Source organism: Halichoeres trimaculatus, unplaced genomic scaffold, assembly GCF_033239565.1.
Source record: "Halichoeres trimaculatus isolate MK-OKI-2021-1 unplaced genomic scaffold, fHalTri1.1 fHalTri1_scaffold_18, whole genome shotgun sequence".
Classification (NCBI taxonomy): domain Eukaryota; kingdom Metazoa; phylum Chordata; class Actinopteri; order Labriformes; family Labridae; genus Halichoeres; species Halichoeres trimaculatus.
Genome location: NW_027437196.1, coordinates 282,677 through 307,345, shown reverse-complemented (window position 1 = coordinate 307,345; position 24,669 = coordinate 282,677). Strand labels below are relative to the sequence as shown.

The following is a 24,669-nucleotide window of genomic DNA, read 5'->3' as shown; positions in this document are numbered from 1 at the left end:
GAGGAAAGGAGGTCATGGAGGCTGACAGGAAGTGGAGGCTGTTAGTGGACACAGGCCCTCACATGACACAGCGTGACCTTCAGCTGTCAGACGTGTTTTTCTCATGAAACTGTGTCAAACTGAAATCGCTCATTCCCACGTTAGGACAGGTCTGACTCCATCAAACTGAATCACTCTACATTTCTAATCCCAGAATAATCTGAGTGAGGAGTGAGACGCTGCAGGGAGAAGATGAAGAGCCCCCGTCTCTCTCTCTCCCCGTCCCGATGGCGCCGTCAGACCTGATCCCACACGCCGTAAATCATGACTGACGCGGCTTTTATCAACCTTATCAATGCCTGGATGAGACGTGATGCGGGGCCTCTAATCCAATCTGTGTGAGAGCGGGGATTGATCGACCGCCTGATGGAGCGGGATGGAGACCGTAAAAACGCCTCAGGCCGTCAGGAAATGGTGCCATTACCGCCACTTTCAGGACGACCCTGTGACCTGTGGAGCGAGGCGTGGGGCAGAGAGGGACAGGGACGTTTGACCATCAGAGGTCACTGAAATCAAACCTGGATGACGTGAGCGTGATGGCATCGTCTCTCTGCAGAGGTTTGAAGAGCGCGGGATGAGCCTTTAGAGCTCTGACAGAGTCTCCACCAGGAACAGAGCTGCTCTCTGAGAGCCCACCATGTCATCTCCATCCAGTTATCTCCACCCACCCCCACTGACCCCCACCCACCAACCCTCATCCACCCACTGACCCCCATACACCCACTCCCACTCTGAGATGTGTTCCTGCAGGGCCAGGACGAGCTCTGAGGATGAAAGAGAGACGCAAGAGATGGAGAGACGGAAAGAAAACTGCTGCTGCAAAGAAACAGAGAGGAGAGGAGGAGGAGGAGGAGGAGGAGGAGGAGGAGGAGGAGGAAATGAGATATAGCAGGAGGAAGTGGAGGAAGATAAAGTGATGGAGCGAGTGGTGAGAATGTGATTAGAGAAGAGGAGACAAAGAAGGAGAGGAGGAGGGGAGAAGGAAGATAAGTAGGACAGAAAGAAATAAGAAAGAGAGGAAATAGAAGGAAAGGAGGAAGATAAGAAGGAGAGGAAGAAGGAGGAAGGAGAGGGGTAAGATAGGAAGGAGAGAAAAAGGGAGAGGAAGAAGGAGAGGAGGAAGATAAGGAGGAGGAAAGGAAGGAAGAAGAAGGGGGAAAGATAGGAAGGAGAGGAAAAAGGAGGAGAAAGGAGAGGAGAAAGATAAAAAAGGACAGGAGAAGGATAAGAAAAGGAAGAAGGAGAGAAGGAAAGGAAGAAGGAAAGTAAGAAGGAAAGGAAGAAGGAAAGGAAGAAGGAAAGGAAGAAGGAAAGGAAGAAGGAAAGTAAGTAGGAAGGTAAGAAAGAGAGGAAGAAGGAGAGGAAGAAGGAGAAGAAGAAGGAGAGGAAGAAGGAGAGGAAGAAGGAGAGGAGGAGAGGAAGAAGGAGAGTAAGAAGGAGAGTAAGAAGGAAAGGAAGAAGGAGAGGAAGAAGGAGAGTAAGAAGGAAAGGAAGAAGGAAAGTAAGAAAAGGAGGAAGAAGGAGAGGAAGAAGAAGGAGGAGACGAAGAGGAGAGGAGAGGAGAGGAGGAAGGTAAGAAGGAGAGGAAGAAGGAGAGGAAGAAGGAGAAGAAGAAGGAGAGGAAGAAGGAGAGGAAGAAGGAGAGGAAGAAGGAGAAGAAGAAGGAGAGGAAGAAGGAGAGGATGAAGGAGAGGAAGAAGGAGAGGAGGAGAGGAAGAAGGAGAGGAAGAAGGAGAGGAAGAGGAGGATAAATAAACCCCCTCCCTGTGTAAACCTTGAACCCACTCACTTTGACCCCGTGTCCCACGTCGTCCAGCACCGTGTAGTCGATGGGTTTCCTGATGTACCTCACCGGGCGCTCCATGTTGGCGGGGGCGATGATCTTATGGGTCCTCGCCGTGTTCTTATTGGTCGTCAGGATCCCGATCTCCCTCCTCGCCACCTTCTCTTTGTGGATGTCCACGGTCTGTGAAGGACACACACAGACCCTCATTAGATCAGTGTGTGAGTGTGTGTGTGTGTGTGTGTGTGTGTGTGTGTGTGTGTGTGTGTGTGTGTGTGTGTGTGTGTGTGTGTGTGTGTGTGTGTGTGTGTGTGTGTGAGTGTGTGTGTGTGTGTGTGTGTGTGTGGTCACAGGGGGCGGAGCCTCCTCTGACGCTCAGAGTTTATCTCAAAGACGAACTTTCAGTTTTTTCTGGCTCCGTCTCAGGACACATCAGGAAACATGTGGGGACACAAGGGGGGCGTGCAGGACTAAACCCAGACCCTGTTAGTCTTCCTGGACTCTTCAGACTTTCAGCCCTGGTGTTTTTATTCTCAGTTTGCTCCGGAAAATTCAGACGTGATCTTTCTGTTTCTGTGTTTCTCTGTTTGCTGGGAATTCTGAGAGACCTGCTGCAGGAGGAGGAGGAGGAGGAGGAGGAGGAGGAGGAGGAGGAGGAGCGAGGCTGGAGGTTAAAGAGTTAACGTGGAGACAGCTGAGAGACAGTTTCTCTGTCTTCATCCTGTTCCTGTTCCTCCATCAGCTGAGACACACACTCAGGATGTCAGACAGGAAGTGTGTGTGGACGTGTGGACACAGATATGACAACAGGACACGATCAGCTGACTCAGAGCTGACGTTTCTACACTCAGAGTAATGTTCACGTTTCTCCTCAGGGTCACACTGTAGGCAGCAGGTTAACGGGGAGACGTCTGAAAATAAAATAATTTTAAACTGGTTTCCGTTGGAGCTGCTGGGTGGAGCTGGTGGAGCTGATGGAGCTGATGGAGCTGGTAGTGGTGTGTAATTTGATGAAAGCCTCCTCAGCGTGGAGGCAGCAGGTCGTCTCTCAGCACACAGCTCGCTGAGAGCTGTGAGCTGAGATAATCTGTGGCTGCAGCCGTCAGGAGTCAAATCTTGTTCAGTGGATTATGAGCCGATAATAACGGGTCTGTTCAACACATCCAAACCCTCAGAGTCCAGGATTAATGTAGACTGGTTCATCAGGAGGGAGGAGCAGCTGGAGACGGACTGAGGAGAAACAGCAGCTCTGATCACACCTGATCACACCTGATCACACCTGAGCCAATCAAAGCCAATCAAAGCCAACCTGGAGGTTCTGCTGGGTCAGACCTCGGAGCGGAGGTGGTTTAGGGGGTCGTTTGGCCGCGTCATGGAGACGTGTTGTGGTTTTATCCAGCAGAGAGTGGAAGGAGGAAGGAGGGGGACCTGAAGATCTTAGACCTGAAGATCTTAGACCTGAAGATCTTGGACCTGAAGATCTTAGACCTGGAGATCTTAGACCTGAAGATCTTAGACCTGAAGATCTTAGACCTGAAGATCTTAGACCTGAAGATCTTGGACCTGAAGATCTTGGACCTGGAGATCTTGGACCATGAGTCTGAGGGGAGCTGGGACCTCCCCTCTGCGTGTTTCTGCTGTGGATCAACGTGTGCTTATAGCACCAGTTTCAGATCCATCCAGACCCGTTCAGAGTCCTGTTAGCGTCACAGCTGCAGATCTGTGTAGGCCACGTGGTCAGACCCTAACCCCAAACCCAGACCCCACCTCCAGCTGCCAGGAGAGGAGGTGGGGTCAGCTGACAGTAGAGATGAAGAGAGGAGATCCTGTTGGTGGTCTTCAAGTGGACTGGGGTCAGGGAGACTCAACACCTCCTCTTTGTGCTTCACAGCTTCAGCTTCATCAGGACCTCCAGAGTCCGTCTTGGGACCATCAAAAACCCCATCTGGAGAGCAGGGCGCCATCTGTAGACCCCCTGTCACATGTCTCCTCCTTCTCCTCCAGGAGTCCTCAGAGCCTCAGAGTCCAGAACACCAGCAGCTGTCAGGTCCAGAGACCGGGAGACCAGTTAGTCTGAGCCCAGCAGCTCCCTCATGAAACCGGATCCCCTGGTGGGTCTGACAGACCCTGAGAGGTCTGATGGAGCTAAGACCATGACCCAAGCTCAGACCATGACCCCAGATCAGACCATGACCCCAGATCAGACCATGACCCCAGATCAGACCAGCTGCAGGACTCTTAAGGGTCAGTGTTAGAACCAGCAGCAGATCAGATCTGTTCATTACATGTCTGTTAATAAACACACACACACACACACACACACACACACACACACACACTCACACACACTCACACACACACACACACTTCTCTCCATCCAGAGTATCACAGAGAGTGTCTCAATGTGAGCCGTGTTCTTCCGGCACAGTCTCACACACACACACACACACACACACACACACACACACACACACACACACACACACACACACACACACACACACTCAGACAAAGCTCTCCCTGTCTGCAGCCTCTTAGCAGCCTCTTCACACACAGCACAAGGTGGAAGCCCCAGAGCTGCTCATTTCCCATCAGCCCCTCTGCCTCGCCAACGCCACCACACACAGAAGCTGAAGAGGCGGAGTTTAACAGGAGCAGCCAATGAAATCACTCCGTGACGACGGGAGCCTGTTGGATACTGTCCTGACGACGTGTTGATGACTGCTCCTCTGACACACTGACAGACGTGTGTGTGTGTGTGTGTGTGTGAGTGTGTGTGTGTGTGTGTGTGTGTGTGTGTGTGTCCTGACCTGGGAGATGTGGTTGATGGACGACTCCATGCGTCGGAGCTGCGAGGCCTGGATGTCCAGCAGCTGCAGCACGTTGTTGGCTAAGGCATTGATCTGGTAGGCCACGCTGGCCAGGGACTGGGTGGTGTAGGCTTTGGTCTCCTCCAGGGCCTTCCTTTTGTCCTGGGCCTGAAGAGGAGGAGGAGAGGAGGAGGAGGAGGAGGAGAGGAGGAGGAGAGGAGGAGGAGAGGAGGAGGAGAGTCAGTGTTACATTCACGTCCATGTTCAGCTCTCATTCAGATCAGCACCAACACGTCAACATTTCCTCCGGGACCTGAAGGACCGCACTGGGAATGAAAGAATCACTGTACGCTAGGCTAACACAGCTAGCAGCTAACACAGGAGATATTTAACTGCCAGATTAACACTTCCTGATTATAAACGTCTACATGTTGGAGAAAGAATCCTTATTTTTTCATTTATTCATAAAGACAAAGAGCTTCTTCCTGAAATATGAATTTAAACTCATGTTTCTGTTTCCCAAACAAAAACCTTTATCAGCAGCACACACGTTAGCAGCCAAAACTAGCGGCTAACCTGTGTGTGCGGTCTCTCTGCAGCAGCATGCTAAAGCTAACCAAGCTAACAGATAGAGAGCTGTTTGTAAAGTGACTGAGCGTCAGACCCAGGAGGCCCTAAACCAGGAGGTCTTCTTAAACCGTCTCCCTGTGAGACCTGACCCGAGTCTGGAAGGTTCTGCGTCAGTTACAGAAAGCTGCTGAACCAGACCAACAACACGTCTGACTTCAAACAGGCCGAGGCAGAGCGCCGAGCGCCAAACTGAGACGCCAAACTGAGACGCCAGACTGAGACGCCAAACTGAGACGCCAAACTGAGACGCCATGTTTGATCTCTGCGGGCCCCACACAGCTGGGCTCATAAAGTCCAAAGAGCACGGCCTGGAGCAGAGGGAGGGGAGCAGACCAGGAACAGGTCCCTGTGCGGGGGTCCTGCTCCTCCAGCACAGAGTACGGCTAAACGGGCTGAGGACTGGCCTGTCCTCGGCTTGTCCTCGGCCCTGAGAGGAGGGACAGTTTCTCAGAGCAGATCAGAGCAGACGTGTTGGTGCCAGCCGCGGGGCAGAGCCCAGGATCCTCCAGGACTCAGAGCTAACGGCCTGTTCACCCAGTCACTCACGGTTCACAGACTCCTCCTACAGAAACACGCAGCCAGGGAGAGGATGGAGACACAGCTGCAGGAAAACACACAAAACAATAACAAACAAACAAACAAACAGCTGTTTCTACCTGTCAGCGTTTATAATCTGCAGGAGCAGGAAGTTTGTCTCCTTCAGAGACCAGATCCTCAACAAACCGCTCCGTGAGCAGAGCTGACGGCCTACATATCACAGAGCTGTTAACGCTCCTCTGCTCACCAAAACAGCCATGAACCTGTTTCCTGTCTCAGTCCACACACTCTGTGTTTTTTAAAGACGTTACTGATCAGGTAGAGACGTTGGGCAAAGCTGTTGCATTATGGGAAATGTAGGCTCTATAGAGGACTCAGAGTCCCTGTTTCAACCAGCTGTAGCAAATCAAGCTAGGGCTAACAGTCCCTGTCCCAGGTCTGGCTCCAGTCTCAGATCCCTGCCCTGTGATTGGTCGACGTCCTGACGGTCAACGTGCTGCTCTGTGCGCTGGGCGCGTTCACGCTGTGATCAACGGTTGGTTTCTGAGGGCGTGGAGACCGGACTCTGTACCTGCCTTCACCTGTGTGTGTGTGTGTGTGTGTGTGTGTGTGTGTGTGTGTGTGTGTGTGTGTGTGTGTGTGTGTGTGTGTGTGTGTGTGTGTGTGTGTGTGTGTGTGTGTGAGTGTGTGAGTGTGTGAGTGTGTGTGTGTGTGACACTCTGGACTCCACCTGTGACCCTCCTCATCGTGGGTTGTTGGCTCCGTCTGTATTCTGGGCTGACTCTGAGAGTCTGTGTTTTATTTTTGTTTCTGCAGCGAACTCTGAGAGGAGCCGTTAATCTGTGTGTGTGTGTGTGTGTCAGAGACCTCTGAGCACAGAGTGTGTGTGTGTGTGTCAGAGACCTCTGAGCACAGAGTGTGTGTGTGTAGAGACTGTGTGTTCATCCTGTGGGTGTCATGAACTCTGTACCTGCAGCTCGTCATGTGATGTTCACGCGTGTTCACAGTGACTGTAGTTCGTGTGTTATTAATGCATCAAATCCACGTCCACGCTCTAAGCTCATCACCGTCCTGACGCTTTGCTTCACACACACACAAACTGTAAAAAAACAGACTTTCACTGGGAGCGCCGACCACTCCTCTGCTCCAACACTCCACAGACGATTATCATCTATCTGAGCCCAGCAAAGACTGACAGAGACCACTGAGGGTCCAGGTCTGCAGGATCCGGGCTGTCAGCACCTCAGCAGGTCTCAAAGAGGAGCACAGAGGAATGCTGGGTACTTGTAAACATACAAGAAACAAACAGAGCTGCTAACTGGACATGCCTCAGAGACAGAAACTGAACTGAGAGTCCAGGATCAGGATCACTCCTCACCCCAGGTTATAAAGGATCAGTCCGTCTGTTTGAGCTGCACTGAGTGTTCAAACACTGAAAACAAACAGCTTCCTCTCTGCGCTCCCCGCTCTCAGCTGACTGACACGTTTATGTTCCCACATGTCCGCGGGGGAAAAGCTGAGCTACAACAACTCTGAGGAATCTCAGGAATCCAGGGACGAGTCAGGGATCTCCAAACAGAGGTCTGGAAGACAGGACACGGGTACTACACACAGACTGAAGACTGCACCAGAAGATACATCCTACAGGAGAGAGGATCCATCCTACAGCAGAGGATCCATCCTAAAGGAGAGGATCCATCCTACAGACCAGGATCCATCCTAAAGGAGAGGATCCATCCTACAGACCAGGATCCATCCTACAGACCAGGATCCATCCTACAGACCAGGATCCATCCTACAGACCAGGATCCATCCTACAGGAGAGAGGATCCATCCTACAGGAGAGAGGATCCATCCTAAAGGAGAGAGGATCCATCCTACAGGAGAGAGGATCCATCCTAAAGGAGAGGATCCATCCTACAGACCAGGATCCATCCTACGGGAGAGGATCCATCCTACAGACCAGGATCCATCCTACAGGAGAGGATCCATCCTACAGCAGAGGATCCATCCTACAGCAGAGGATCCATCCTACAGACCAGGATCCATCCTACAGACCAGGATCCATCCTACAGACCAGGATCCATCCTACAGGAGAGGATCCATCCTACAGACCAGGATCCGTCCTACAGACCAGGATCCATCCTACAGGAGAGGATCCATCCTACAGGAGAGGATCCATCCTACAGGAGAGAGGATCCATCCTACAGACCAGGATCCATCCTACAGGAGAGAGGATCCATCCTACAGACCAGGATCCATCCTACAGGAGAGGATCCATCCTACAGGAGAGGATCCATCCTACAGGGGAGAGGATCCATCCTACAGGAGAGGATCCATCCTACAGGAGAGGATACATCCTACAGACCAGGATCCATCCTGCAGACCAGGATCCATCCTAGGGACCAGGATCCATCCTACAGGAGAGGATCCATCCTACAGGAGAGAGGATCCATCCTACAGGGGAGAGGATCCATCCTAAAGGAGAGAGGATCCATCCTAAAGGAGAGAGGATCCATCCTACAGACCAGGATCCATCCTACAGGAGAGAGGATCCATCCTACAGGAGAGAGGATCCATCCTACAGACCAGGATCCATCCTACAGGAGAGAGGATCCATCCTACAGCAGAGGATCCATCCTACAGGAGAGAGGATCCATCCTACAGCAGAGGATCCATCCTACAGGAGAGAGGATCCATCCTACAGCAGAGGATCCATCCTACAGGAGAGAGGATCCATCCTACAGCAGAGGATCCATCCTAAAGGAGAGAGGATCCATCCTAAAGGAGAGAGGATCCATCCTAAAGGAGAGAGGATCCATCCTACAGGAGAGAGGATCCATCCTAAAGGAACAGTTGTCCTGACTCCAGAAGTTGGTGAGGACTGGTTGTGTGAGCTGCTGTGCTGGATTCAAGCTCATATCTGTGGTGTGTGTATAGATCATGACTTTCACTGCTCTGTGTGTGTTTGTGTGTGTGTGTGTGTGTGTGTGTGTGTGTGTGTGTGTGTGTGTGTGTGTGTGTGTGTGTGTGTGTGGTTAATGAAGATCAATGCTGTAAATGGTTTTAGAGTTAACTCATTGATCTGTGTGGTTCAGGATCTAATCAGCTTCAGTTTGACTGACTGAGGACTGACGAGCTTTGAACACACAAACTACTGCTTCCTCAGCTCCTTTCCTCAGCTCTTTCCTCAGCTCCTTTCCTCAGCTCTTTCCTCAGCTCCTTTCCTCAGCTCCTTTCCTCAGCTCCTTCCTCAGCTCCTTCCTCAGCTCCTTTCCTCAGCTCCTTCCTCAGCTCCTTTCCTCAGCTCCTTTCCTCAGCTCCTTCCTCAGCTCCTTCCTCAGCTCCTTTCCTCAGCTCCTTCCTCAGCTCCTTCCTCAGCCCCTTCCTCAGCTCCTTCTTAGCTCCCTGTGTGAATATTTAATTCCTGCTGCTCCTCCTGGCTCCTCCTGGCTCCTCCTGGCTCCTCCTGGCTCCTCGTGGCTCCTGGTGGGGCAGATGGAGGCTGACAGAGGCCAGCAGGTCCTGCTGACCTTGAAGAAGTGCCAACACCAATTAAAACCTGGTCCTGGCGTCTGTGAGGAGGAACTTGTTAACTCTTCCTCAGAGACCTCGTTAGTCTGCTGGACCACAGGAAGTGTCCCCCTGCACCTGTAGACCCCTCCCCTGGTCAACGCTGACACACCTGAATCCTCCTGCTAGTGGCTCAGCTGACTGTGGAGTTACCATGACAACGTCAAACTACACTAACTACACAAACTACACAACCTAACTACAGGCAGACGGGATGAAGCTGGTAGAGACGACAGCGCTATCTGTCCACACTGAGAGGGAAACCAGGACACACACACACACACACACACACACACACACACACACACACACACACACACACACACACACACACACACACACACACACACACACACACACACACACACACACACACACACACAGGGAGAGAGGAGGACTCCATGCTGACCCTCAGAGACAGGAAACACCACCTGCTCTCTGACAGGAGGAGGGGGGGGGGCACAGGTGTGACAGCAGCAGGACCAGGACCCTCAGGACGTCCCTCCCGTCCTCTCTGTCCTCTGGACTCAGCCTCTTCTCTTCAAACTGCTCTTTTTCCAGGGACAGAGCTCAAACTGGCGTCACGTTGGCTCAGGCTGCGTCACATGACCACAGATTACAACCCTGGGTCTGATCTGACCGTGTGACCTCCTCCTCCACTCACAGCTTCCCGCTTTATCTGCGCCTGACTGTACGCCGCTCTGAACCAGGGTCAGAGCCAGGATCAGGATCAGGATCTGAGAGCGCTGTGACATCATTACAGTGGAGGAGGAGGAGGAGGAGGAGGAGGAGGAGGAGGAGGAGGAGGAGGAGGAGGCGGAGGAGGGGGTGAGCGTTTAATGACTGAGTGAACCACTCATTCATTCACAGAGGAATAAAGGAGGAAACTGAGTTTAAAGCTCCTGTGAGAAACGTTGGTGTGTTTTGAATGTGGCGCCCCCTGTGGACACAGTAGGTATTTCTCTCTCTGCTGAGTCAAACACTTGAATCACTGACTGTAAAGCTGAGCTGAGGGGCGTGTCCCGGGGTCTGAGGACCCCCCTTCAGGCTCCTCACAGGAGCTTTAAGCTGCATCAGTTACTTCAGGACATCAGCTCGTGGTTCACTTTCCAGAGCCAACGTTTAACAAACAGGAGGCTTAGATAGAAACAAAACCTGCGTTTGACAGAAACTGGGCTGATCGATGTTTGTCAGGCAGAAAATAATCCTCAGATTAATTTAGATCATGAATAAATATCAGGAACAGTGTGAGCAGAGCCGCAGACTGAACGTTTCCCAGCTCTGAGAGGCTGCCAGCTCCACCAGGTGGCCCACTTTACATACAGTCTGTGTGTGTCAGCGTGTGTGTGTGTGTGTGTGTGTGTGTGTGTGTGTGTGTGTGTCCTTGCCACAGAGGTTAAACTCTCTGCTGCCTCCTCACACCAACAGACAGCAGCAAAGACTTTCAGAGAACAAACATGAATTAATCTGTGTTCAGATGTCTTATTCTGAAAGGGTGTCTTCACTTCCTGTCACAGAGGAGACACACACACACACACACACACACACACAGGGACAAACAAAAGTCAGTGTGAAGTTGAGAAAGTAGAGCAGTGATATGTCCTTGTTCAGACGCAGCTTCAACCATCTGTTTCAGAGACCAGCAGAATACACACACACACACACACACACACACACACACACACACACACACACACACACACACACACACACACACACACACTTAGGTGTAATGTGAGGGAGGATTGCTGAAAGGACGAGCTGATTCAAGCTGAGGCATGTTGACGTGTGAGCCTCGCTTCAGTGTGTGTGTGTGTGTGTGTGTGTGTGTGTGTGTGTGTGTCTGGCAGACAGTGTGAGGGCTTATAAAGTGTGCTGTTGGTCTGACACTTCACACACACACACTCACACACACACATAGCGCTCTCGCTGAACAGATTAAACCTGATTTTTCTGTTTTTCAGACGTCACAGATTTAAAAACGCGTCGGCTCAAACCAGAGAAACACGACTTCACGAGGAGGTGGGACGACACACACACACACACACACACACACACACACACACAGCTGCTGGCTGCACGTCCTGTCAGTCAGAGCGAACTGTTCAGGAGTGAAAACACTCATCGTTACAGTTATCACGGTTTATAAACTCCCTCCTCATCACTGAGCTCTCTGCGTCACACACTTCCTGTCTCTCTTCAGCTGACTGATCCAGTAAAAGGTGAAAACTCCTCAAATCAAGCTTCAGAGAGTGTCACCTCTTTATTTCTGGAGGAAAGGAGGAGATTAAATCAAAGGAGCTAAGTTTAGTGTGAATGTGAGCTACCAGCTCCTGAAGTCCAGGACCCACATACAGCCTGGGGTCTAACTCCACTTCCCGTTCAGGTCTACAGTGAAACACGTTAATGAAGGACAGAGACCCAAAGCCACTTCAGGAGTTGTTGAGCATGAAAGGTTTCCTGGACTCAGTCTACAGAGGAGTCCTGTCCCTGCTCCCAGGGGCTCACAGAGCCCAGTCAGAGGAGGACGAGGAAGAAAACAAAATTACAGGGAGTCCTGTGGGAGTACAGCTGGAGCGGACACACCCTCGCTCTGCTGCTGATACGCTGCTCCTCTTCCTGCTCCGCATACTTTCTCACTGCTGCTGCTGCTGCTGCTGCTCCTCCTGCTGCTGCTGTCAGTGTTTCTCACAGAGCTCCTCTTCAAGCACAGCCCACCACACACACACACACACACACACACACACACACACACACACACACACTGCTCTAAAATTAAGAACACAAAGCCCTCTGTGGTCAGAAACACCAGGCCCACTGAGACTCACACACACACACACACACACACACACACACACACTTCAAAGTGAGGCTAAAACAGGAGCTTTGAGCTCAGAGGAGATGTGTGTGTGTGTGTGTGTGTGTGTGTGTGTGTGTGTGTGAAGACAGAGGAGCTGACCCAGAGAGCTCTGCTCCATGAACACGCTCAGGGGGAGACGATCAATAGCTCCAACATTTATTGACCAGCTAACCATCGCCTCACATTCCTCCTCTCTCTCTGAGTGTGTGTGAGTGTGTGTGTGTGTCTCAGCTGCAGCAGATGAATCACCTTAAATAATCCCTGCCCCACACTCAGAGCTAACACTCAGCCTCCTGCTCCTCTCCATGCACCTCTCCATGCACCTCCTCCTGCACCTCCTCCTGCTCCTCTCCGTGCATGCAGCGGGCTGTGCTGACTGAGCTGATGTTGTGTTATAGAGTGTGTGAAGGGTTAAAAACAGGGCAGCAGCACTGAGGGCCATGCTCTGACAGAGCAGCTGCAGCTCTGAGTGCTTACAGCCCATAATGTGCTTTAATAATGGACCAGTGCTGCAGGATCCCAGCGGACCTTACACTGTGTTTGTGGTATTAAATGGTGCGTTTAATGACCGTACGGTATGTAATGGACTGACATGTTACTCTGATATTAATGTTAACTCTGACTTTCACCCCCCTCATGCTGTGCTGTGTTTGTGTGTCTGCACACTGAACTCTCGGCTCTAACTTTCACATCATCAGGACGACACGAAGCCGCAGCTCAAACTGGTTCAGCGAGCGGCTGTTTACCCACAGGCCTCTCTGTTTCTGCCTCTCAGGGAGTGGGGAGCAGGTCTGACCCAGAGAAATCATAAAAGTAGACACACCCTCAGAGTAAACAGAGTAAAGCTGATACAGCCCCAAACGGCTGTGAAGTGTCCCACAGTCCGTGAAGGCAGCAAAGTGTTTAACAAAGCTGAGAGCAGAGCGCTTTATTCCAGCCAGGGCAGTTTCTTTATCCACACTTCCTGTCCCGCAGCCCTCAGACCCAGCTTTGCCCACAAAGGGAGCCCGACCCGGCAGGACCATCTCTTACCTGGACATAGTTGTTCTCGCAGTAATCCGCGACCCGGGTCAGGTTTTGGTAACTCTCCACCAGCGCCCTCTTACCGGCCGGGATCTCCTCCTCTAACAACATTTGTAGCTCTGCCATCTTACATCTCAGCCCGCGGAGCTCCTTCCCTGTGTCGCTCCCTCCGTGCCTTCCTTTGACTCAAACAGCCTCCAGATCCAGACCAGGAGCTCCTCCTTCCCTCAGCGCCTCAAGCGGACTCAAACTGACTCCGGACCAGCAGCTGCCCCCTCTCTGCGCCTCCCTGTGACTCAGACTGACCTCAGACCAGCAGCTCGGCTCTGAGCGCTTTGTGGGAATCCTGCCTCACTGTGCGGAGCCCTACGCCGAAGATCGTCTGTGTCAGTGAGGAGCACTCACTCCGCAGTGAGAACGAGGGATCTGTGTTAGAGCAGGTCAACTTCAGATGAAAACACATTACACTGTGTGTGGTATTAGCTCTGTACTGAACTGTTACAAACTGACTCAGCAGGGTGTAGAGTTTTGTTGGACTGTATTATCATTATACCATCTGTTATATTTCTGTATAAATGAACCCATCACCAATAATTACTGCTGTATCCAGAAACTATTATTATTTTCTTAATAAAATCTGTTAAATGCTGAACGACATAGTAAAAAGTTATTTAATGTGGCTCTGAAATGTATCTTTTTTAAATTATGTCAGTTTATATCAGGGGTGTTCAACCAGTGGCTCTTGAGCCTCATGTGGCTCTTTGACTCCTTTGCAGTGGCTCCTTGTGGCTTAAAAAATATTAATAAAATGAAGGGCTTTTAATATTTTAATGATAACAACACAGACAATTAGTAACATCATAATATAAAATTTTGACTAAAAATGCATCATCTCTTGAAACAAAGCTTTAATTTTTTGTGATTTTTTTGTAGTTTTTTTTTTCCTTTTTTTGAATTTTTTTTGAAAATGTTTTGCAAATTAAGAAAAAGAATTACACATTTTTTAAAGATTTTGCTAATTTTTTTTATTTATTTTTTTAAATATAAATCCCTGTTTTTTGCAAGTTTAGAAAGTTTTTACAATTTTTGGAAATCAAGCAAAATTTTCAAATTGCATTATTTAGGATTTTTTCCGTAAATTTATGACATTTCATCAATTTCTTTGAAATTTTGCACATTTTTTAAATTCATGTTTTATTTTGCAAATTTTTTATCTTTTTTCCAATTTCCTAATTTTGCTAAATTTATAAAATCTGTGACACTACAAATTTCTTTTTCTTTTATTAAATTTACAAATTTATTAAAATTAAATCAAAAAATTAAATAAATTAATTAATAAAAATAAAAAAAACTAAGAAATCACATGTACAAATTTATGAACACAAAAACGTCTCGTTTAGATGATTATTAACCTTTATATACTCTTTTTGTCTTCATGTGAAGATAAATTAGATTTTGTGTCTCCTGAATGACTTTAATCCAGGTGAGCGGAGGAAAAATGGCTCTTTTGAAAGTAAAGGTTACAGACCCCTGGTTAAGGGCCGTTATATTCAGACAGACCTGCAGCTCCTCAATATCAGTTGGTAGTAATGAAAAAAACATTGTTGAAACAGGTTTTCCTAACATAACAAAGATTATAATGTTGCATCACCTGTTAAAAAATCAAAGATACGTATTTCAATAAATGTTTTTTAAATGTTTTAATCTTGTTTGTTCCTGTAAGTTCGTGCTAACTGTCTTTCTGAGGGGTTTAGTCATATTTGTTTTTACTACCTGGTCCCTGTAATCAGCGTAGTTTGATGATTATCATAAACGCAGTAAATGTGGGCTCTGACCTCTCTGTTCCGGTGATGGTGTACCCGGAAGTGCTGGGCTGGGCTGGGTCGTGGAAAAGTGGACGGAGTGGGAGCTCTTCTTCTCTCTCCTCTCTCTCCTTATCACGGTCCCAACGGTCAAAACAGATCCTGACTGGATCGTGACGTACGCTCTCTGGTACTTGTAGTTTCTAACTGTTAAACCGCAGGGGATTCTGGAACTTGTAGGAAATGTATGTCGACCCAGCAGAACACTACAGCTCCCATGATTCAGTGCGGCTCGTCTTTATCGCACTGTTTATGGCGTCTGGTGTAGAGCTGAGGACGGGTCTGTCGAGCAGATAGGGTCCGGGTTCGGTTCGGAGGCTTTAACGGTGAGTAACAGCTCCTCACAGCTCCGACATCGACCAGTGCGGGTTTCTGACACAAGGCTCGGTTCGTTTAGAGCTGGGCCGAACATTAGCTAATGTGTTCGAGATACTGAAGCGACTCAGTCTGGTCCTGGCGTTCACACTGACAGGAGATACACTAACTTACAGCTCAGTTAGCCTCTGTTAGCTTCAGTTAGCTTCTGTTTGCTTCTATTAGCCTCTGTTAGCCTCAGTTAGCCTCAGTTAGCTTCAGTTAGCCTCTGTTAGCCTCTGTTAGCCTCTGTTAGCCTCTGTTAGCTTCTGTTAGCAGGGTTTACAGGGTTTAATGATCTGTGAGAGATTCATGGAGTAAAGACAAACACACACTGACAGTCTGTGTCACAGGTTGTTTCAGTTCAGTTTTCTATAGCCGTGTTTACAGTCTGTTTATATCATACAGGTGTGTTTATATATATATACAGGTGTTAATGTGATGTAGGTGTTCTGTTTATATTCTGAAGATGTTTTTTGTAGTTGTGGTGTTGTTTATATTTTATGGATGTGTTTAGTATTCTCTATGTGTTTATATTCTGTTGTTGGTTTTATTGTGTAGGTGTTCATATTGTTTTTGTTGGTGTTTATAGTCTATAGGTGTTGTTATGTACTCATAGTATAGGAGTTTATATTCTGTGGGTGTTTCAGTCATATTTTGTTAATGTTTATATTGTAAAGGTGTTGTTAGTATTGTACATGTGTTTATGGTCTGTTAGTGTTGATATCCTAAAGGTGTCTGTAGTCTACAGGTTTTGCTGAGATTCTGTTGTTCATATGTAATAGTATAGCTGTTTATATTTTAAAGGTGGTGTTTATATTCTATAGGTGTTGTATACATTATTCATATGTTTATATTCTGTTTGTGTTGTTTATATCCCACAGTAAAGGTGATATTACTCTGTTTGTGCTGTGTTTATATTCTGTAGGTGTTCATCCTTAAGGTGTTTAACTCCCAAAGATTATTAGATATATATCTGTTGGTGTTATTTAAACTCTAAAGGTGTCATTACTCTGTTGGTGCTGTGTTCATATCCTAAAGGAGTTTATATTCTGCAGGTTGATGGTGTCAGTGAGACATGATGGAGGTCCAGAGCGTCCCTGTGGAGGAGGAGGAGAAGCGTCTGATCCAGCTGAGGTTCGATGCTGCCGTCAAAGTGATCAAGAGTCTCCCCCCGGACGGTGAGTGGAGACACAGGTGCAGCCTGCTCAGGCCTCAGGTTTACCCACCTGAGAGAGGGGCCGATCACAGAGGGGTCAGGCTTACGGCAGGTGCAGGAACAGCTTGGTCGGACCAGGATCCTGTGAGGTTTAAAGGACTTAATCCACTTTAGCAGCTGTGCACAGAGCAGCTCCCTGCCTGCAGCCTGTGACATAAAGCACTGTCCCCACATTTCTCAGAGCCTCAGGTATGTGTTCAACAATCTGCTCCAGGTTAATAACCACGTTAATGTCCCCTCTCTCAGGTCCCTTTCAGCCCTCCAACGACATGATGCTGAGGTTCTACAGTTTCTACAAACAGGCCACGGTGGGAGCGTGCAACATCGCCCGGCCGGGGTTCTGGGACGCAGTGGGAAAAGCCAAATGGTACTGACCCACAGACGCACACTGACACCCACTGTTCACTGCTTCAACCAGAAGTTAGCAGGAAACCTGATCAGCTGTTTTCCTTTGGTTCCTCTGTGGGTCCACCACGTCACAAACACGGGTCACAAACACGGGTCACAAACACGGGTCACAAACACGGGTCACAAACACGGGTCACAAACACGGGTCACAAACACGGGTCACAAACACAGGTCAAACAGGTCAAACAGGTCAAACACGGGTCAAACAGGTTGAATCATGGGATGTTGCAAAAGCAGCCTCTGCTTTTAAAAACCAAAAAGTGATTTCTGTGTATTGCACAACATCTGTGTTTCCACCCACTTTGACCCAAAAACACTTCAGAAGGAACTGTCCTCTGTGTGAGCTGTGTGTGTGTGTGTGTGTGTGTGTGTGAGTGAGCTGTGTGTGTGTGTCTGTGTGTGTGTCCGTGTGTGTGTGTGTGAGCCGGCCTCTGCAGGAATGTAGCCTCTAACCCACTGAGCTGCAGAGAGGTGAACAGCTCGTCTGTGGTCTGAGGACAGAGAATAAAGCAGCACAGCTGTCATAAAAGGAGCAGATCACAGCGAGCTCTGGTTACTGATCAACGTTTGACCCACAGCACACACACACACACACACACACACACACACACACACACACACACACACACACACACACACACACACACACACACACACACACACACACACACACACACACACACACACACACACACACACAGACACACACAGACACACACAGAAACCTCTGACCCTGATTAAACCGTGATGTTGACTCAGTCTGAAACCTGCACAGATGTTTTAAACCAGCCTGATGAAAGTGAAACTGCTCTGATTTTATTTCTGGTGGTGGTGATGGAGGCAGGTTGTTGGGGATCTCCTCGATCAGTGAAAAACTTTGATTCTTCCTTTAAACTTACATTAACCAAAGGTCAGAGGGAGACTTCACACACGCTCAGGAGGTGTTGAGTTTATCTTCAGCTCTGACTGAGCGTCTGCTCTCAGAGCTGAAGCTGACACCATGAGACCTCATGGATGTCGTTAATCCAGCTGACAGGAAGTTGAGAAAGCAGGGCAGGATGTCTGTCTCAGTGACTGATGGTGAACTCCTCTAACCCTGAGGTATTCTCCTACTTTTGAACGGTTTACCGTCTCAGGGATGCGTGGAACTCGCTGGGGGAGATGCCAAAGGAAGAAGCGATGACGGCGTACGTTGAAGAGATGAAGCTGGTGCGTTTCCTGGTCCCTGTGTAATCTCAGGTCTATGATTAATCTGTGACTCAGGAGCAGATTAACCTGACGTCTCTGTGTCCCTGCCTTCAGATCCTGGAGGGGATGCCCATGACAGACGAGGTGGAGGAGCTGCTGCGCGTGCTGGGCCCGTTCTACGAGCTGATCGAGGAGAAGAAGAAGATCTCAGAGATCGCTGACCTGAGCACAGGTGAGTTTACCTGTCCAGGTAATGACAGTGATGTTAAAACAGCACACAGAGCCTAACCTCTGATCTGCTTCCTGTCTGACGCCCAGCACGCCTGACAAAGTTTGCTAGGCAGCTGGAAGGCAAGTACCCCACAGTCTGTGTCTGTGACCCTCTCTGTGTCTGTGACCCTCTCTGTGACCCTGTTTGTGTCTGTGACCCTCTCTGTGTCTGTGACCCTCTCTGTGTCTGTGACCCTCTCTGTGTCTGTGACCCTCTCTGTGTCTGTGACCCTCTCTGTGTCTGTGACCCTCTCTGTGACCATTTTTCTGTCTGTGACCCTGTTTCTGTGTGTGACCCTGTTTCTGTCTGTGACCCTGTTTCCATCTGTGACCATGTTTCTGTCTGTGACTCTGTCTGTGACACTGTTTGTGTCTGTGACCCTCTCTGTGACCCTGTTTGTTCCTGTGACCCTGTTTGTGTCTGTGACCCTGTCTGTGACCCTGTTTGTTTCTGTGACCCTGTTTGTGTCTGTGACCCTGTTTGTGTCTGTGACCCTGTTTGTTTCTGTGACCCTGTTTGTGTCTGTAACCCTGTTTGTGTCTGTGACCCTGTTTGTGTCTGTGACCCTGTTTCTGGCTGTGACCCTGTTTCTGTCTGTGACCCTGTTACAGTCTCTGACCCTGTTTCAGTCTGTGACCCTGTTTCTGTCTTTGACCCTGTTTCTGTCTTTGACCCTGTTTCTGTCTTTGACCCTGTTTCTGGCTGTGACCCTGTTTCTGTCTGTGACCCTGTTTCTGGCTGTGACCCTGTTTCTGTCTTTGACCCTGTTTCAGTCTTTGACCCTGTTTGTGTCTTTGACCCTGTTTCTGTCTTTGACCCTGTTAGTTCCTGTCTGGTGCTGTAGTCAGATCACTCTGGGAGTGTCAGACTCTCTCAGGCTGTAGATGAAGCTCAGCTTGGATCAGGTTTCAGTGACATCAGAGCAGACGTGTTGCCTGCTGCAGAGAAACTGAGACTAGAAACCAGAAGCTTGTCCCTGTGAAGTGAATCAGTTCCTGGTCTTGTAGAGTCCCTCAGCCTGACAGAAACCTTTGGGTCTTGTCTGGTTTGAGTCCTTCAGGCGTCCTTGGTGTCTGTAGGAAAGCTGAAGTGTCTTCTCTCTCGTCGCTGCGTCCCTCAGGGTTCGGAGCCATGCTGAACGCCGTGCCTTCAAAGAGCGTCACAAAGAGCATCATCAGGACCATGGAGCTGAACGGCACCCTGCAGAGCCGACCCCCCAGAGCCACACCCAGAGACGTGAGGGAGACGTCTGAGGAAGAGGCCCCAGAAGAGGAGGAGGAGGAAGAGGAGGAGGAGGAGGAAGAAGAGGTCATCAGGGAGATCAGAAAAGGTAACGAAAGAATCAGCCTGAAGGTCCAGAAACAGGTCCTGATCCTCCCCCTGCAGGTTTTATAGATCTGTGACCCAGATTGAGCCGTGAGAGCATGAGCTGCCCTAAAGTTACAAACGAACAGAAACAAAGAGAAAGTAGAGAGCAGGAAATGAAAAGAAAGAAATGGAGTCAAAGTAAAATCTGACAGAAGAGAAAACAGCTGATTCATTTCTCTGATTGATTCCTTTCAGAGAAGAAATCAAAGAAATCTGCGTCCAGGAGGCTGAAAGCTCCTCTGAGCAACGGGTCGGTGCTGAACGGGGGGTCACACCTGACCAACGGGACCCACTGCAGGACCACGCTGAGCCCTGAGGGGGGCCAGGAGGACCAGCCGGTCCTCAACGGGCACAGCACGGGTACACAGAGCCCTGGTTCTTCCTCCACACTTCCTCCTTCCTTTGTTCCTTCCTTTGTTCCTTCCTTTGTTCCTTCCTTTGTTCCTTCCTTTGTTCCTTCCTTCCTTCCTTTGTTCCTTCCTTCCTTTGTGCCTCCTTCCTTCTTTCCTTCCTTCCTTCCTTCCTTCCTTACTTCCTTCCTTCCTTCCTTCCCCTCTTTCAGCAGCATGATTTGATCCAGTTTTGTGAGGAAGTCCTGATCTGGTTTTGTTCCTGTCTCTCTCAGATCCTGGTCTGGACATGTCCGGTCCGGCCCACCTGGGCAGTGACTCTGACAGTGAGGTCTACTGTGACTCTGTGGACCAGTTCGGTCAGGAGGAGGTGAGTCCACATGTCCCAGATAGACCTGGTCCTGCTGGGTCTGACCTCACCCTCACCCTCACGTTCTCCTCCTCCTCTGCAGAACTCAGAACACAACCGGAGTCTGGACGAGCTGGACCAGGACGAGAACCAGGTCCTGCTGCCTGTAGAGGAGCCCGAGGCAGGCCCTGACCTCCAGGAGGAGGTCCAGGAGGAGGTCCAGGAGGAGGTCCAGGATCCTCCTCAGGTCATCAGGTGTGGGGGAGAGGACGGAGACAAAGGGGGGATGGTTTCTCAGAGGACCAGGCTGAACGCAGGAGGGACGGACAGACCTGTGGTCCGGAAAGGACGGGGTGAGGATCCAGGCCGCCTGTTTTCTCTTAGGTCCTCAGCTGAGTCGGTCTGCAGAGGGTTGATGTGAACCGTCGGTCTCTGGACCCGAGTAACTCACACTTCCTGTCCTCCTGAAGGCTCCAGGTCTCCGGGCCCTGGTTCTGGCGCCCTGCAGCCCGTGTACGGCGGCGATGACGGGGACGGGAGTCGTCGGGGTGGAGCGGCCACGCCCGGTGGGAACCTGAACGAGCAGATCGTGGTGGCGCTGGCTCGTCTGCAGGAGGACATGCAGAGCGTCCTGGAGAGGCTGCACACCCTGGAGGCTCTGACGGCCAGCCAGGTCAGACCTGTTCCCTCAGAGTCCGCCTCAGAGTCCGCCTCAGAGAACACCTCAGAGACCGCCTCAGAGTCCGCCTCAGAGTCCGCCTCAGAGACCGCCTCAGAGTCCGCCTCAGAGACCGCTTACAGGCAGAACCAGATCAGTCCTCAGGCTGAGTCAACCAGCCCGTCCAGTCCCTGACACGCTCGGGTCACAGACGGCGAGCTGAGGAACAGCTGATTGATGAGGGTTAGCAGGTCCACCTGGAGGGACAGGTACGCTCAGGGCCTCAGTGAACCACATGGACCAGACTCTCTGTCACAGACTGGACTGGCTCGCTTTGTCTGACCACATGTCCAGTGTCCAGGACTGGACCAGGACTGGACCAGGACTGGACCAGGGGGGGTGTGGGTGGGCAGATCTGACCTGAGAGGTGACAGAGTCTGAGTCTCCTGTGGTTCACTGAGGATCTGCTGCTCTGTCATTCCTGAGACCGGACCCTCAGACCGGACCCTCAGACCGGACCCTCAGACCGTTTCTGGTCCTGGTTTCTGACGTCTCAGACTTTTCTCTGATATTTGAGACAAAGCGTCAGAGAAGTCTTTGGTTTCCGCTCTGAGGAAACTGAGGACGTTAAAACCTTTGAAGCATCTGTGTCTGAAGTCAGACTCCTGAGAACTCTGACTGACGTGGATCTGATCTGATCCTGTGGTGAGGACTGAGTCCTGATCCACGGAGGTCTCCTGTATCTGCTTCTTAAGGGAGCAGACATGAGCACAGATCATGGCTCAGTGTTTGCTGTTTGCAGATTAATCTGCTGAGACCGTGAAGAGTCTGTGACGGGGCTCTCTGACGGAGCGGCTTCATGTCCTCTCTGAGTCTCTGAGGGTCTGGGATCAGGTCTACAGGGACAGGGACAGGGACAGGAGCAGGTTGGATGTCATGGTGTGAATCAGTGAGACCTGGTCCAGAGAGCAGGGCCAGGTGGGTCGTGGTCTGTGAGGGGGGGCGGCTCAGTCTGTGTTTGTGGTCTGATAAGAGGTTTGGACTTTGTCTCTCTGACAAACATCCTGTGAGCAGAGTCCACGTCTGGACCAGGATCCATCAGCGGACTCTGCTCTAACAACATTCACTGACTCCTTTCTTCCTCCCTGATCCTCCACAGGCCAGGTCCCTGACCCTGTCCCCGGTCTACGCTCCTGCCCCGCCCCTGAAGAGGAGACAGGTGAGCACAGTCAGAGTTAGACTCCAGGAAGTCTCAGGTCTCAGCTTTGAGGACTCATCAGCCTCTCTCTGGTCCCTCAGAAACCCTCCTGGTGGCCTCTGGACATCTCTCCTGCCGGTCTGGTCTTCGCCGTGGTCTGGCCCTTCGTGGTCCAGTGGCTGATCCGTCTCTACCTGCAGAGGAGGAGGAGGTTTGTCTCCATCTCTGTCCACGTCAGCGCGGTGTAAGTTTCACCCTGACAGCTCTGCTCCTCCAACAGGAGGATCGTCTGAAGCTCCTCACCAGGAGCACCAGGAGGACCAGGAGGACCAGGAGTCTCAACACCTTCTGCTGGGCTGCTAACAGCTGTGACCCCCGACCCCCGACCCCCACCCTCTGCTTCAACCACAGCCCAGACCTGCTTTTTGCACTATGAGGAGGAGAGGAGGAGAGGAGGAGGAGAGGAGGAGAGGAGGAGAGGAGGAGAGGAGGAGGAGAGGAGGAGAGGAGGAGGAGGAGGAAGAGAGGAAGAGAGGGGTGATGGAGGAGAGGAGGAGGTCTCTCTCCGGGGTGTGGTCCTGTGGTAGAACTATGAATGTAGAGCTGCGGCCTGTAGAAGGTGAAACCCTGACCTCACAGGAAGGTTTCCTCTGCTTTGTGAGGAGGAGGAGGAGGAGGAGGAGGAGGAGGTCATGAGTGGCGTGTTTATAAACCAATCACAGTAGCTCCTCAGTCTTTCCCGTACCGTCGCCTTTGTTGCACATAAAGAGCCCAGAAGCGTGTCTAACCCGGCTCCTCGCCGCCCGTGGCGTGGAGGCGTTTTCGTTGACGTTAGTCGCCCAGTGATGCTGCTATGATGAAGAGTAATGACTGTAGATCAAAGATGATGAATGTAATATTTGTGGATGTGTTGAGATTAATCAGATAAGTTAATATTTATTGCTTCTAGAAACAGATGAGGGCTGTAACGAGCTGCGTGTGAATCCAAACCATGTTCTGATCCGTCACGTCGGTCCACGCGCCACCTCCAGGGTCCTGCTCAGCCCGCAACGCCTGACGCCAACCCTGACGTCTGACATCACCATTATCGTTCAACCTCATGTTAAACATCACGCTTCATGTGTGTGGATGTCGTGTTTCCGTGTAGAAGAAGTGCCTGAGCGTCCTGAGAGCGCCCTGAGAGCGTCCTGAGAGCGCCCTGAGAGCGCCCTGAGAGCGTCCTGAGAGCGCCCTGAGAGCGTCCTGAGAGCGCCCTGAGAGCGCCCTGAGAGCGCCCTGAGAGCGTCCTGAGAGCGTCCTGAGAGCGCCCTGAGAGCGTCCTGAGAGCGCCCTGAGAGCGTCCTGAGAGTGCCCTGAGAGCGTCCTGAGAGCGCCCTGAGAGCGTCCTGAGAGCGCCCTGAGAGCGTCCTGAGAGCGTCCTGAGAGCGTCCTGAGAGCGCCCTGAGAGCGTCCTGAGAGTGCCCTGAGAGCGCCCTGAGAGCGTCCTGAGAGCGCCCTGAGAGCGCCCTGAGAGCGCCCTGAGAGCGCCCTGAGAGCGCCCTGAGAGCGCCCTGAGAGCGTCCTGAGAGCGCCCTGAGAGCGCCCTGAGAGCGTCCTGAGAGTGCCCTGAGAGCGCCCTGAGAGCGCCCTGAGAGCGTCCTGAGAGCGCCCTGAGAGCGCCCTGAGAGCGTCCTGAGAGCGCCCTGAGAGCGCCCTGAGAGCGCCCTGAGAGCGCCCTGAGAGCGTCCTGAGAGCGCCCTGAGAGCGTCCTGAGAGCGTCCTGAGAGCGCCCTGAGAGCGTCCTGAGAGCGCCCTGAGAGCGCCCTGAGAGCGTCCTGAGAGCGCCCTGAGAGCGCCCTGAGAGCGTCCTGAGAGCGTCCTGAGAGTGCCCTGAGAGCGCCCTGAGGAGCAGTGGACTGAGGAGCAGTGGACTGAGGAGGCATTATGATTTTACATTACTGTAGCAGAACAGGGTCACTTCTGGACCAAGCGGACTGTAACCCTGCTGAGCTGACGGATCCTGGGTCAGCTTGGTGGATCGTCCCGTTCCCGTCGTCTCAGTGTAGCGTGTGAATCTATGTTGGATGGAGTCTGTGTGGCGGTCGTTGCAGACGCTCGGTGTGATGAGCTGTTTGCAGAGCGCTGAGCGTCTCTCAGCGAACCTTTAGATGTACAGTTCAGATTAACATGCACTATTTTAAGCTCCTGTT

At 50.9% G+C, this 24,669-nt stretch overlaps 2 protein-coding genes across 6 annotated transcripts in view; one reads left to right on the top strand and one right to left on the bottom strand.

The window, feature by feature from the left end:
• The window catches only part of abi1a (abl-interactor 1a), a 30,895-nt gene extending 17,279 nt beyond the window's left edge, over positions 1-13,616 (bottom strand). For all 4 annotated transcript variants that reach the window (XM_074693138.1, XM_074693140.1, XM_074693141.1 and 1 more), the window contains exons 1-3: positions 13,265-13,616; positions 4,633-4,800; positions 1,829-2,005 (exon numbers count right to left, since the gene is read on the bottom strand). In XM_074693138.1, coding sequence (XP_074549239.1) covers positions 1,829-2,005; positions 4,633-4,800; positions 13,265-13,381 — 462 coding nt within the window. In that variant the 5' untranslated portion in view covers positions 13,382-13,616. The remainder of the gene's footprint in view (positions 1-1,828; positions 2,006-4,632; positions 4,801-13,264) is intronic.
• A 1,680-nt stretch (positions 13,617-15,296) lies between these two features.
• On the top strand, positions 15,297-22,933 carry acbd5a (acyl-CoA binding domain containing 5a). Of its 2 annotated transcripts, XM_074694011.1 has the most exons (14): positions 15,297-15,443; positions 16,530-16,652; positions 16,937-17,057; positions 18,235-18,307; positions 18,401-18,518; positions 18,605-18,637; positions 19,678-19,887; positions 20,121-20,285; positions 20,551-20,645; positions 20,728-20,977; positions 21,095-21,297; positions 22,442-22,501; positions 22,582-22,691; positions 22,761-22,933. In XM_074694011.1, the coding sequence occupies exons 2-14, from the start codon at positions 16,550-16,552 to the stop codon at positions 22,771-22,773; spliced, it is 1,554 nt and encodes a 517-aa protein (XP_074550112.1). In that variant the 5' UTR covers positions 15,297-15,443; positions 16,530-16,549; the 3' UTR covers positions 22,774-22,933. The 2 variants fall into 2 exon arrangements, with proteins under 2 accessions (XP_074550112.1, XP_074550113.1); XM_074694012.1 differs by lacking the exon at positions 18,605-18,637.
• The last annotated feature ends 1,736 nt before the right edge of the window (positions 22,934-24,669 follow it).